Source organism: Esox lucius, chromosome 6 (genome assembly GCF_011004845.1).
Source record: "Esox lucius isolate fEsoLuc1 chromosome 6, fEsoLuc1.pri, whole genome shotgun sequence".
Classification (NCBI taxonomy): Eukaryota; Metazoa; Chordata; class Actinopteri; order Esociformes; family Esocidae; genus Esox; species Esox lucius.
In genome coordinates, this window is record NC_047574.1 from 18,588,315 (window position 1) to 18,600,329 (window position 12,015).

At 37.7% G+C, this 12,015-nt stretch overlaps 1 protein-coding gene across 4 annotated transcripts in view; it reads right to left on the reverse strand.

Annotated features, from left to right (window-relative positions):
• Positions 1-12,015, reverse strand: part of LOC105010659 (protocadherin-15) — a 226,731-nt gene that overhangs the window by 92,070 nt on the left and 122,646 nt on the right. For all 4 annotated transcript variants that reach the window (XR_004575807.1, XR_004575806.1, XM_034292761.1 and 1 more), the window contains exons 18-19: positions 8,969-9,062; positions 2,133-2,261 (exon numbers count right to left, since the gene is read on the reverse strand). Coding sequence is in view for 2 of the 4 variants with exons in the window: in XM_034292761.1 (XP_034148652.1) it covers positions 2,133-2,261; positions 8,969-9,062 (223 nt within the window). In the remaining 2 variants the exon portion in view is untranslated. The remainder of the gene's footprint in view (positions 1-2,132; positions 2,262-8,968; positions 9,063-12,015) is intronic.

The following is a 12,015-nucleotide window of genomic DNA, read 5'->3' on the forward strand; positions in this document are numbered from 1 at the left end:
ACTACAGTCATTTAGCGTCTTCCTAATCAAGGGAAGTCGGTTGTCACCCATGGAGGAAACTAAACAAACTATGCACTGCAGACTTCCCATGAAGACATGTTAATATATTATTTCCTGAATTTAGCTCTGACAAACCCCCAGCCAAATGAATCTAAAATAGTAATTACAAAAAACCTTGCTACCTGACAGAGCTAAACTGAGCCAGGCATCAAGGATGTCACTTTCAGTGACAGATAAGCCAAATGACCGGAGGCATTGGAGTTATTGCCACAACCATTGATGTAATCAATGGTGGGACTTTGGGAGCAGATGGATTGGGAAAGGGTCAAACAGACCTATTCAGTAAAGATGTTCTAGCAGGGTCGGCTCCAAGTATAAGAAATAGGGCCTCCCAGCGGTCTAGTGGCGCATGGAAAAGTGGGTATACCCTTTACTCTACCCTTTTGCCACACCTGAAGAAAGGGCACCCTGTGTGAGAATGTTATGAGAAACAGTGACATGTAGGCTGCTCTGAAACACTGAAAATACCAATCACATAGCTCTATTGATTTTTAAGATCAACCCAAGCCACAGCTTGTGGTGCAAGGAACATAAAAACAATGTAAGTAATTGTAGGGGCAATCGATATTATTTGAATTGTACAGTTTTTCTTGATTGCTAAAAACACTTTTTAGGGATACACAAATACAACAATTTCATTGTCGATACGGATTTTGAGCACTGATCTCGAGTATCTGACGATATCGAGTACCAATCCAATACTGCAATTTTCGTTTTGTTGAAATGCTGTGAATGCCATCATTTTTGTACATAACTGAATTATTAAAACGTGTCTCAACGTTAAGCTAAGATTTAAAGTGGAACTCATACCAATTAAACAACATAAAAGTCAATGCAGTGACATTTTATTTAAAGTAAATACACACATTTAATAATTTCTTGGTTAAAACCATAAAGTTCCATGTGAGTTGGCATGCTTTTTGTCATCCAATCACAATGTTATCAAAGTGGCACTAGGCAGCTTATCAGGATGCTCAATTAAAGATAGAACTAAAATGAAAGGCCACAGCAACAAACAGGTAGGCTTGCTATTTAGCTCTGAATCTGAATGGATGTAGAGATTAGAATTCATACAATTAAAAGTGTTGTATTTTCAGCCTGGTTTTCAATTAACTACTCCCTTGAATGTGAAACCCTTATACAAGTGTACAAACCTCATTTGCACAATCATCAATTAATCATTATTCATGCATAATAGAGGTCACCTATGAGTTGCAAATTGCAATAATGTCCGAAAGAGGGGTTCCGATGCACGGCATACAAAGAACTAGAGTTTTAGAGAAAATGTGTGACACAAGTATTGAGCCTGTTTTCAATCATGGCCTTTCCATGAGAAAGACTGGGCCAAATATTAACAGATCAACTGTGGCATAAATAAAAAGAATATACAATACCAAACATACTTTATAGACAATATATGTGTAAAAATCATTTTAGCAATTGCTTTGTCTTTGCAGTGATTTGTTAGCTTGGTTTATTCTACAAAGCTACTGTAGTATGTCATAGTTGTATGTCATAGTTGTTTGCTGAAATTGCACAGCATTAGTGGATTAAGCATTGTGGTGAACAAATGCTTTCTATTTGCTTTCTTTTTCAGATTCTGACCAATCCATTGTTATCATTTAAAATTTAGGGTGTTAATTTTTTTATTTGGAATAGATAAATGATTCTGTCAGGCATAGGGTATGCTACTTTGTACCAAGTAAAGCTGTTCCATTCACCAGTAAACAGTCAGTTTACTGGTTTACTGAAATTTCACTTCACATAACAAGGCATCTTATCTTGTTTGATCGTAGAAACTAAAACATCTAAAAGAAGAAAAAAATATTACTGGAGCTATTCTTTTATTTTTATTTTTTTTGGTAGCAAAATCAATAAAGGCATTATTGCAATCCTATTAATCATTCAAAATGTCCAACAGAGTATTCGTCACTGCCCATGAATATATATATATATATATATATATATTTTATTGCACTCAAGTTGGAATCTGACTAAATACCTACTACTAATAGCATAATAGTAAACAAATACTACACTGTGTGTCTGAATAGCGAATTAGATGTGCTTACCTTGACTTGACCCACAAACACGTTGGCCTTCTCCTCCTGAACAGTGAGGTTCCTGGTCATGGTTGGGTCAAACTTCGGGTCGTTATCATTCACGTCAGTCACCACTATAATCACTGTGGTGGTGGAGGTCTGGAAACAAGAGGAAATGTTGTGTTGTATTTTGTGTGGCCGTATCCCTGTATGTGCACACACCTGTGTGAACGTGTTTGCTTATATGCACAACATGCAGTAACATGGATGAGTAAGCCAGAAATTCAATGACATTCTGTTCAATAATACTGTACCATTTTAAAAATGGAATTTCAATTTGCCACACAAAAGCTCAATCCGCAGTTTGTTAGAAATATTTTTTTACTTGGACAATAACTCAGAGACAACTAGACTTATAAATACATATTAAGGAAAATAGATTTTGTAATGTGGTAGTGTGCCAATATAAAAAAAAAAGTGAAGTTAACTGACACTGACGTCAAAAACATAAAATAAGAGATAAAAAATGCTAACATCTACAAAAGTTGCTAACATCTTGTCCAAACCCTACAACTATTACAAATGAAATAAAAACTGTGAGCACATCTATATTATATCTCATATTATGTGCAGTACATCAACATAATAAAAATATCACATTACATTCGCTTTTTGGCTTTATTTGCGGCACTATGTCACAGTGTACTGGTATAGTTCAGTTAACCTTCATGTAATGACACCAGTATATAACCCTCCAAGGCCCTTGTATAAATCACTATGAAAGATAGCTGAATATGCACAATATCTATAATCCCATCATGCATTAAGGCAATACTGCAAGATGGCCTCCTTAGGGGGGAAAAGTTGGAAGAAATACACAATGTAAGACAAATAATTATTGCGAGGTCGGCATTTGAAGTCGTCCTTGCCTCATGCTTTACAAAGAACTGTATGACAGGAGGGAATAACCTGGTTAATGTCACCTTCTTATCGCTGTTGTCTACAGGGAATAGCTTTGACATAGCATCTTCGGTCTCTTTTTCTTTTGACAACCATTTCCTTAGATGGTCTAATGTGTTATTCCCCTGTACATCATGGGTGATGGTTTAGCTATTAAACGAACTTGGCAACATAACTGCCTGCATGCTATTCATTTTGGGGTTGATTTGATTTCCGGAAACAAATACAAAAGCTTGTGAGTAATTGAAATTCACAGGGGATTGTTTCAATTTATGAATTCAATTTCCATTAATTTCTACAATAACTCGATCTCAATAGTAAGCGTGTGCTATAAACATTTGAGTTATTTTGTTAGCAATAGAATACGCTTGCCTCTGTGTTAAATTTTTTCAGTGCATTGTGGTGTAGAGCTGTGTGATACTGTGTGTTTGTCAGTGCATGTCCTTGCCTGCAGAGGAGGTTAAAGAGTGGAGGGAAATCAGGTGTCATGGCCTCTCCCTGTTAGGTTTCCCTAGTTACATAAGTTATGTTATAATCACAGATCATAACCTTTGGCACCTCCCACCACATCTCTCAACCTCTCACACTCTCTCTCAGTCTTTACTCTTACTCCCTCTATCCCTCTATTAGTCATTCTATTGATGCTCTCACTTTGTCTACCCTATTTCTATCCCACTAGTCAACAGTACACACACCAATTCTGATTATCTAACACCATTATCTTCATCTCAACAGCATCGCCCTCATTAGACCTCTTGTTGTGCTTCTGTCTGCCCGTTCATCCAGTTCTCTCTTTCCATAATGAAAGCACCTCCCGATGGGCTACAGGGTCAGACCGTTACAGGCCTGTTCTCATAGTGACTTCTATGTAACACATACCCACAAACAACACACACACACACACTTGAAATTACAAATTAAATATATATTCAGGAAGGATTTGAAATATTTCTAAAGGTAAATGTGTGCCAGGACACTATAAAGGTAAGAGGTAGTGCCTCCTTCAACACAGTGAGGCTGACTGACTAACAGCAGTAACAGTGCAGTACCTCAACAGCTGCCTTGCCCTTTGTTTATGTAGGCATGCGATTTGAAGGCCATCTACAGCAAGCCTATGACTATAGCTTAACATGAGGGGCTGCTATTTAAGCAGCTTGTCAGCAAATGTCTGCTGTAGAGGTCAAATGAGCGGCCCATTTTCTAAATTAGCAACTCCCTCTGGCCTCCCCAACACACTAGCTTTAGCATTGAACCGGGGTCATCTCACAACAAAACGACAACAGAATAGTATACGTGTTCTGTTAGTGACAATTCTGCAGGTTTAACTATGCTTGCAGGGACGTTTAGAATTTACAAGTAAAGTTATGGGGACCTAGAGAGGGAGAGGGTTTAGGCGCAAAAATCTACATTGTTCCTCTAATTCAAGAGGTCACAGCAACTCTTTCCTCCTTTAATTTGTCTGTCATTCTCACTCCTAACTTCTCTCTGCCCATTGCCTCACCTTTTCACTGTCTTATCTTACCACAAAAAAAAAAATATATATATACATATATATATATATACATATATATATATATATATATAGATAGATAGATAGATAGATAGATAGATATAATGTCTGCACATGGCTACATGAATACACGTACAGACACACGTTACTCGTTAGTCTTAAAATTGGGTTGCTCACTAACATTTTGTACCCTGAATATTCAGAATTTCAATAAACATTTCCAAACGTTGCTAATTCTGGCGCTTGGCACTTACACAGGCAGACAGGCAGACAAAATTACATCTTTTGTCCCTAATTGTTTTGACCAATCAGATAACATATTTTTCCCAATTGGATTGTCTTTGTAAACACAGCCAAAATGTTGGTGTGATCCAATCAGAAGGGACAATCACCAACACCAGGGAGATAGCTCATTAGCTAATGCTCAATTCTTACCATCCACTGTATGCTAAAGAGGAGAGTATGAAAAACCTCAGCAGATGAGGGTAAAAAATAACCAACTGAAGTTAGCTCTAATTAAATGAAGACAGTTTATATGGTTATAAGAGCTTCCTTAGAAACAGGGATGTGTATTCCCATTCTACCAAAGACTCACTGGTTAGATTCACATGCATAATGATAATAATAAGATCCTGAACTGACTATGGCAGTAGGCTGAGAAAGGCATTAGTCATGCAAACACCTCACTCTGCTTACTGTAAGGAAAGGTCATAATCGGTATAATGTTTATTGTAAATTCAGGTTATGTCTATAACCCTCTATCCCTGAGAAAGGGAACAAGGTACAACACCACTGTGTTTGCACTAAAACACTTTAATTCAGTGAACAAATATATTATCACACCTTTATAAATGGCCAAGATAAACAAAGAGCCAACTGTAAGCCCCATCTGCTTTCCCAAATCTATTTACTTACAGTATACTGTACTTCTCCCAGCACAAATCTTTCTATCCCCAAGGCTAGGGGCTGTAACAACCAGGAGAAATTCACAAATAAAAAAAATCTGAATCAATAAATAAATAGTGTCATGACTACTGGGCCCCCAAGAAATTATTTGATACTTTTTTTAATCAGAGTCAATAATAAGTTAATCAGAGTCATTAGCATCCATGAGTTCCTATTTCATTGGGGTGTAGATTAAAGCAGACACATGCCAAACTCACTTAGTCTTATATTAACATGGGGAAAGTCAAATGAAAAAATTAATGAGGAAATAGGTTGTTGTCCTTAATAAATTAGGAAAAAAATAAAATTAAAATCTGAACGCCTGACAAAATTCCACCACTCGTTCATTCAGCTGGAAAATCAACTGCCTGATGAACCTGCCTGGAAGACGATGCAATTGTATTTTTTCCCTACACATATTGAGTGGGATGGCTTGTGTGGTAAAATAAATCTCCATGGATAACCATTTTGGAATTGCAGAAGTTGGTTGAATTACCAAGTCTCCAAAAAGAATAACACAAGACATTTGGATGAGTTGATATAAGAAAACATTCACATCTGGAGTTTGGTAAATTTCATTGTATCTTTGACTGGAAACAGGTTTTATAGTCTGATATGAGCCAAATCAGAGAGGGATTGTCAGGTAGCAAAATGTATGTATGGTAGTAGATGTGAAATGTTGTGGGTCTGTTTTCACTTAATAAGGCCATGGGAACCTTTTTAGGATACATGCAATCTTAGAATCTGTCAAGTACTGTACTAGGGGATTTTTTAACTAAATCTGTCAGCTTGTAAGGTTAATGATCCAAACCATTCCAGTAGATCAACACAAAAAAAAAATACCACAGAATCAAGCTTTTTTGCAATAGACACCCCTGACCTAAACCTCAGTGAAAACCTGTGAGACAGGCTGAAGAAGAGTCCACAAACATGGACCAATGATTCTGAAGGATTTTGAGAGATTCTGCATTGATGAATAGTATAAGATCCTTTGCTATGTGTCCTCCCACCCGTCAAGCACTAAGACTAAGTGCTTTTATGTTGTCAAGAGTACTAAATGCAGGGGCACCAATCATGGTGACACACTTTTTCTGAGAAAAATAATTAATATTTATGATTAAACATTTATACATGTATAAATTATTTGAACAATGCTACCTCGATTAAAGGTTAGCTTTTTCCCATATTTTGAGTTTAACATTAAGCTGAAGAACAAAAATGTAATATTTCATATGCTTTTTTTTGCCAGTCTTTACCAAGGGGTCCCATTACTCTGGGGGTACTGTATGTCGTGGACAATGGAGCAGTGGAAATAAATCAAAAGGAAAATATTGGATGTCTGAATAGGACTGTATAATAGAAAAGAAACATACAGTTGTGCTCAAAAGTTTGCATAACCTTGGAGAATTGGTAATATCTGTACCATTTGTAAAGAACATGAGTAAGCAGGCAAAACACGTCTTTTATTTCTTATGGGATTCACATTCAATTGTAAGTCATGACAGAATGGCACAATCATCAAACAAAAAATAGCACTGACCCGTTCAAAAGTCTGCATACCCTTATTTCCTAATACTGTGTATTGCCCCCTTTAGCATCAATGACAGCTTGCAGTCTTTAGTAATTGTCTATGAGTTACCGAACTCATGCAGGTGGTATAGCAAAATGCCCCCAGGTCATGCAAAGTCTTTGGTCCTCTTGCATTAACTGCACGTTTGAGATCTCCCCAGAGTGGCTAGATTATATTAAGGCCAGCAGACTGTGATGGCCACTCGAGAACCTTCCCCTTTTTCTGCTGTAATCACTGCAGGGTCAACTTGGCCTTGTGCTTAGGGTCATTGTCATGCTGGAAAGTCCAAGAGCGTCCCATGCGCAGCTTTCATGCAGAAGAATGCAAATTCTCTGGCATTATTTTCTGATAACATGCTGCATTCATCTTGCCATACATTTTCACAAGATTTCCCATGCCTTTAGAGCTCACACACACACAAAACATCATTGAGCCACCACCATGCTTCACAGTGGGGATGGTATTCTGTTCATTATAGGCCTTGTTGACCCCTCTCCAAACATAACGCTTATGGTTGTGACCATAAAGCTCTATTTTGGTCTCATCACTCCAAATTACAGTGTGCCCGAAGTTGTGAGATTGTCAAGGAGTTATCGGTTATATTGAAACTGGGCTTTTTTGTGGCATTGGTGCAGTAAAGGCTTCTTTCTGGCAATGTGACCATGCAGCTCATTTTTGTTCAAGTATCAACATATTGCGCTCCTTGAAACAACCACACTGAGGTTACTTGTAGGTTTTTCTTTGTATCTCAAACAATTCTTCTGGCAGTTTTGGCTGAAATCTTTCTTGGTCTACCTGACCTTGGTTTGGTATCAAGAGATTTTCCACTTCTTAAGTGAGTGAACAGTATGGACTTTGGAAAGGCTTTGGATTTGAAAGGCTTTGGATATCTTTTTATATCCTTTTCCATCTTTATAAAGTTCCATTACCTTGTTACGCAAGTTTTTTGACAGTTATTTTCTGCTCCCCACAGCTCAGTATCTAGCCTGCTCAGTGCCTCCACGTGAGAGCTAACAAACCCATTGACGATTTATACACCAACACTAATTTCAATTTAAAAAGCCACAGATTTCACACAGAAATTCACCTTTAAATGCCATTTTCAACTGTGTGTCACCTTGTGTATCTGTAACAAGGCCAAACATTCAAGGGTATGTAAACTTTTAATATTTGCCATTTGGGTGATTTCTGTTAGAATTATGATTGAAAAATGAGCCATAATATTATAATATTATGCCATATGTCATAATAAATGGCATAATATTATCAATATCCTTAAATAAAAGACAGTCACGGTCAGTCATATTTTCAAAATCAATGCCAAAATGTCACAGTTTCTGCCAGGGTAAGCAAACTTATGAGCACAACTGTACCACTATGGCATCATGTAATCAAATAATGTAATATATCATGTTTGCAACAAAAAACAATTGCTATGCTATTCAATGTTCTTTGCTACAAAAAAAAAAGTCTGCACATACGTGATATGAGCCACTAGGTTCTGTTTAATGGGAAATTCCATTCTGAGAATTACAGGTGTCCCAGACTTAATGTGATACTTAAAGATTTTTGGCCCTTTATCTATTTCCCCAGAGTTGGATGAACTTATCAATAACATTGTGCTGTTGGAGAGAGGTTGTGAATTACTGCAAGCGCAATTGTTATCCACAGTAGCAATAGCTAATGGAATGCAGTCTTTGGTATCTACAGTTATTGCAAAAAAAGCTTCATTAATACTGGATGTAGATACTGTACTTAGAAATGGTATCCAAACATATGTCTTCAGACCTTTGCAGAAGTCAGACCTTTACAGAATCCACCAATATACCCAATTCTCTGACTGAACCATCCCGTTCCCAAACTGTAAAAAAAGATTCTCACCCCTCCTGGGTTGCCATCAGAGGCAGTGACAATGAGACGGTACTGGTCAGTGGTTTCTCTGTCCAGAGGCTTCCCCAAAAGCAGCAGGCCTATACTGTAGAGGGAGAAAAATACACAACACAGCAGCATTATAAATAATAATTAATAAGAAAAGTGATTTAAAGAGGGATTGCCTTTTACCGCCCTTGTTGGTTCTATCTCTAGTGGATCTAAATGTGTATATAAACAGCAGTTGTAGGTGAGACATGACCACACATTGTATTCACACCGACTCCCTTTCCCTCACACAGACTCAATCGGAATCAGACAAACATGCAGCGACACATTTTTTAAATGATGACATCAGTGGAGTCAGCAGATGCCTCTCCTTAGAAGGTATTATTTGGTACTTTTGCAAATTAAATCTATCACTGTTACATTTACACTTACAAGCCTATTACAAGCTTGAGTGCTTTTAGTAATTATGGGGAAAGTAAACAATATTTTCTTGTTTTGGCTCAATAATCCAACATTTTAATTATTGTGAGGTTTAAGTATACATTCTCATATGAAGGTATTTGTGTATATTGGTTTCACCATTAAGAAATTGCAACAAGCTTCATACACCATCTGGGATGATAGTTAGAGAAGTCATTAACCACAAAAGAAACCACAGGCTAACCAAAAATAACATTGTGCAATATAATTAAAAATAATGAACCTATTGGTAAGCTCAGCAAGCAGTGGATAACTGAAAGATGCTTATTGAATAATAAAAAACTGTCCACCTGATCAGGAACACTCCAGGAGGAAAGCATGCACCAGCCCACCATGCACAGAGCCTGCAGAACTACAGAGTCTACACTGCCCGATTGATGGTGTGAAGATAAGAAACAGGCATAACACCTTTTCTATGAAATATTGGGCAAGGCCTGTTATTATTTGGGCATGCATTGCCACCACTGGAACTGACCCACTTGTCTTCATTGAGAGCAGCAGAAACATTTATTCTGAAGTGTCCAGAAACACCTTTTCTTTTAAAGTACTGACAAATGCATTGAACAGCAACTCAACACACAGCAAGGCCATGGGTCTAAGCAGGTCCAAAAATGGTGTTCTTGGCTAGCCATGTCAATCTCCAGTTCAAGACTAATTGATCATGATTTTAATTTCTCTTTAATATCAGGCAAACTTCAAGTGCATGCATGCAAAGATATGCAACCAAATACTAAACATGGATTTAATTTGTCTCAGTCCGCTTTGAAAATAATATGTACACACAAATCTCTTTTAACCTCATATAGATAGTTTTCTTTACATTGGAGTGCAGACAAAAAATAAGAAATACATTCCTTTCCACACTACAGTTGTCAATTTCTTTAAAGTTATCTCTTATTTATGGCCAGCACATTTCTCTCTCCACCAACAGTTAGAGTGTTGGTCAAGAGGTCGACTGCATATTTTCTCCAAGCACGCATTAAAATGTGTGTGTCTTCAACAGCCAAGCTGTAACGCTAATTGTATATTTATACCATGGCCACAAGGTCCAAAAAGAGCAGAGAAGCAGAATTAGAATATGACGATCATGATGGTGATCATTATCACGATGATGATCTTTGTTTTATCAAACAACAGAAAGCAGCTAGAAGTTGCGAACCCTGCCTCGATGCAGTTTGAGAGGACCCTGATAACGTATAGACAGAAGCTACAGGAAAGTTCTTAGAGAGAGAAAGCTGTTGCCGGGTCAAATAGGACGCTGTTAACACACATTCAAGGGCAAGTGGAGGAAAGTAGTTCTCTGTTTAAGTGAATCTGCCCTGATCTTTTTCTAGTGTCGTGTCCTACTGACATCTGTTCTTTCTATTTGCTCTCTTCCAAAGCACCATTCAGCACGATCAATTGAACCTTGAAGTTTTTTCCTAGTACCGAACTGTGATCACTGGTATATGTTGTAGCCCATTGGTATGTCTTATATTTAACATTGACTCTACAGCTCATGTTCTACATATGATACCAGTGATGTGTCTAGACCTTGATGTTGACAATGATTTGCTATTTAATCCCAGTTATAAGTAGGGCAGATCTGAAGCTGAACTTCCCTTCCAATCATGCCTCTGAGGAGCCTGCCCCATTTAGAGGGAGTTATACACCAAGGATCCCATTATTAATATTAGTTGTATCGAACCAGCACCGTATGTGGCCTGAATCTGAACATGCTGCGCTGCGTAAAAACCTCTGCAGCCAAAGTCATTCCCCTTAAGAGTTCTGCATTGCCTTTAAAAAGGAGAGCAGCTCTGAGTAGGACGCCACATCTTGCATAATCATCAGTCATACATTCCTGACAAATTATAATTTGATTCATCCAACGATCTTAGCACCTGGTTATGGGATGTACTGTAGAATACTAATACAGTAAATAATACAATAATTACCAATTCAAAAGATACGGTATGTGTTTGTTTTTGGAAGATGTCAATATATCTGCTTGGGGTGAGATAAATGCACAAGCAACAGATAACTTTGATTATGTTGTTTTCTCTCGCCGCAGTAACCACTGTGTTTTCAGAAAATATCACTCCTCCGAAGAAAGTACAGCTTTAACATGGAGACAGATTATGACCAAAAACCAAGTCTAAAAAAGATGTAAACAATGACTGGGAAAGCTGGTAAAAAGGTCCTAATTGACTAAAGGAGGCTTTAATCAATTAGAGAAAACTATGTGGTTTCCAGTCCTAACACTTCTTGTTGCGTCACCGTCGCACAAGATACCTCTCTTTATCCCTCACCACATAAATATTTAATGGTGTTTCTCCTCTACTGACCCTAAATTACCTCATCTCCCATCTCTTGCCCCGACAGGCTGTATCAACAGTGTGTGGCTGATGATGGTTTCTCATCAGCCAGCCACACATCGAAACCTATCTTCCACATCTTCCTTCGCTCATTCCCTTAATCATGCAGATGGACATAAAAAAACTCAGTAAGGCTGAAGGCAGGGTACAGTCTGTACTCACAAGGCCATTTGGGAGGATGTTGAAGAGTACCACTGCTAATTATCTCATGAAGCG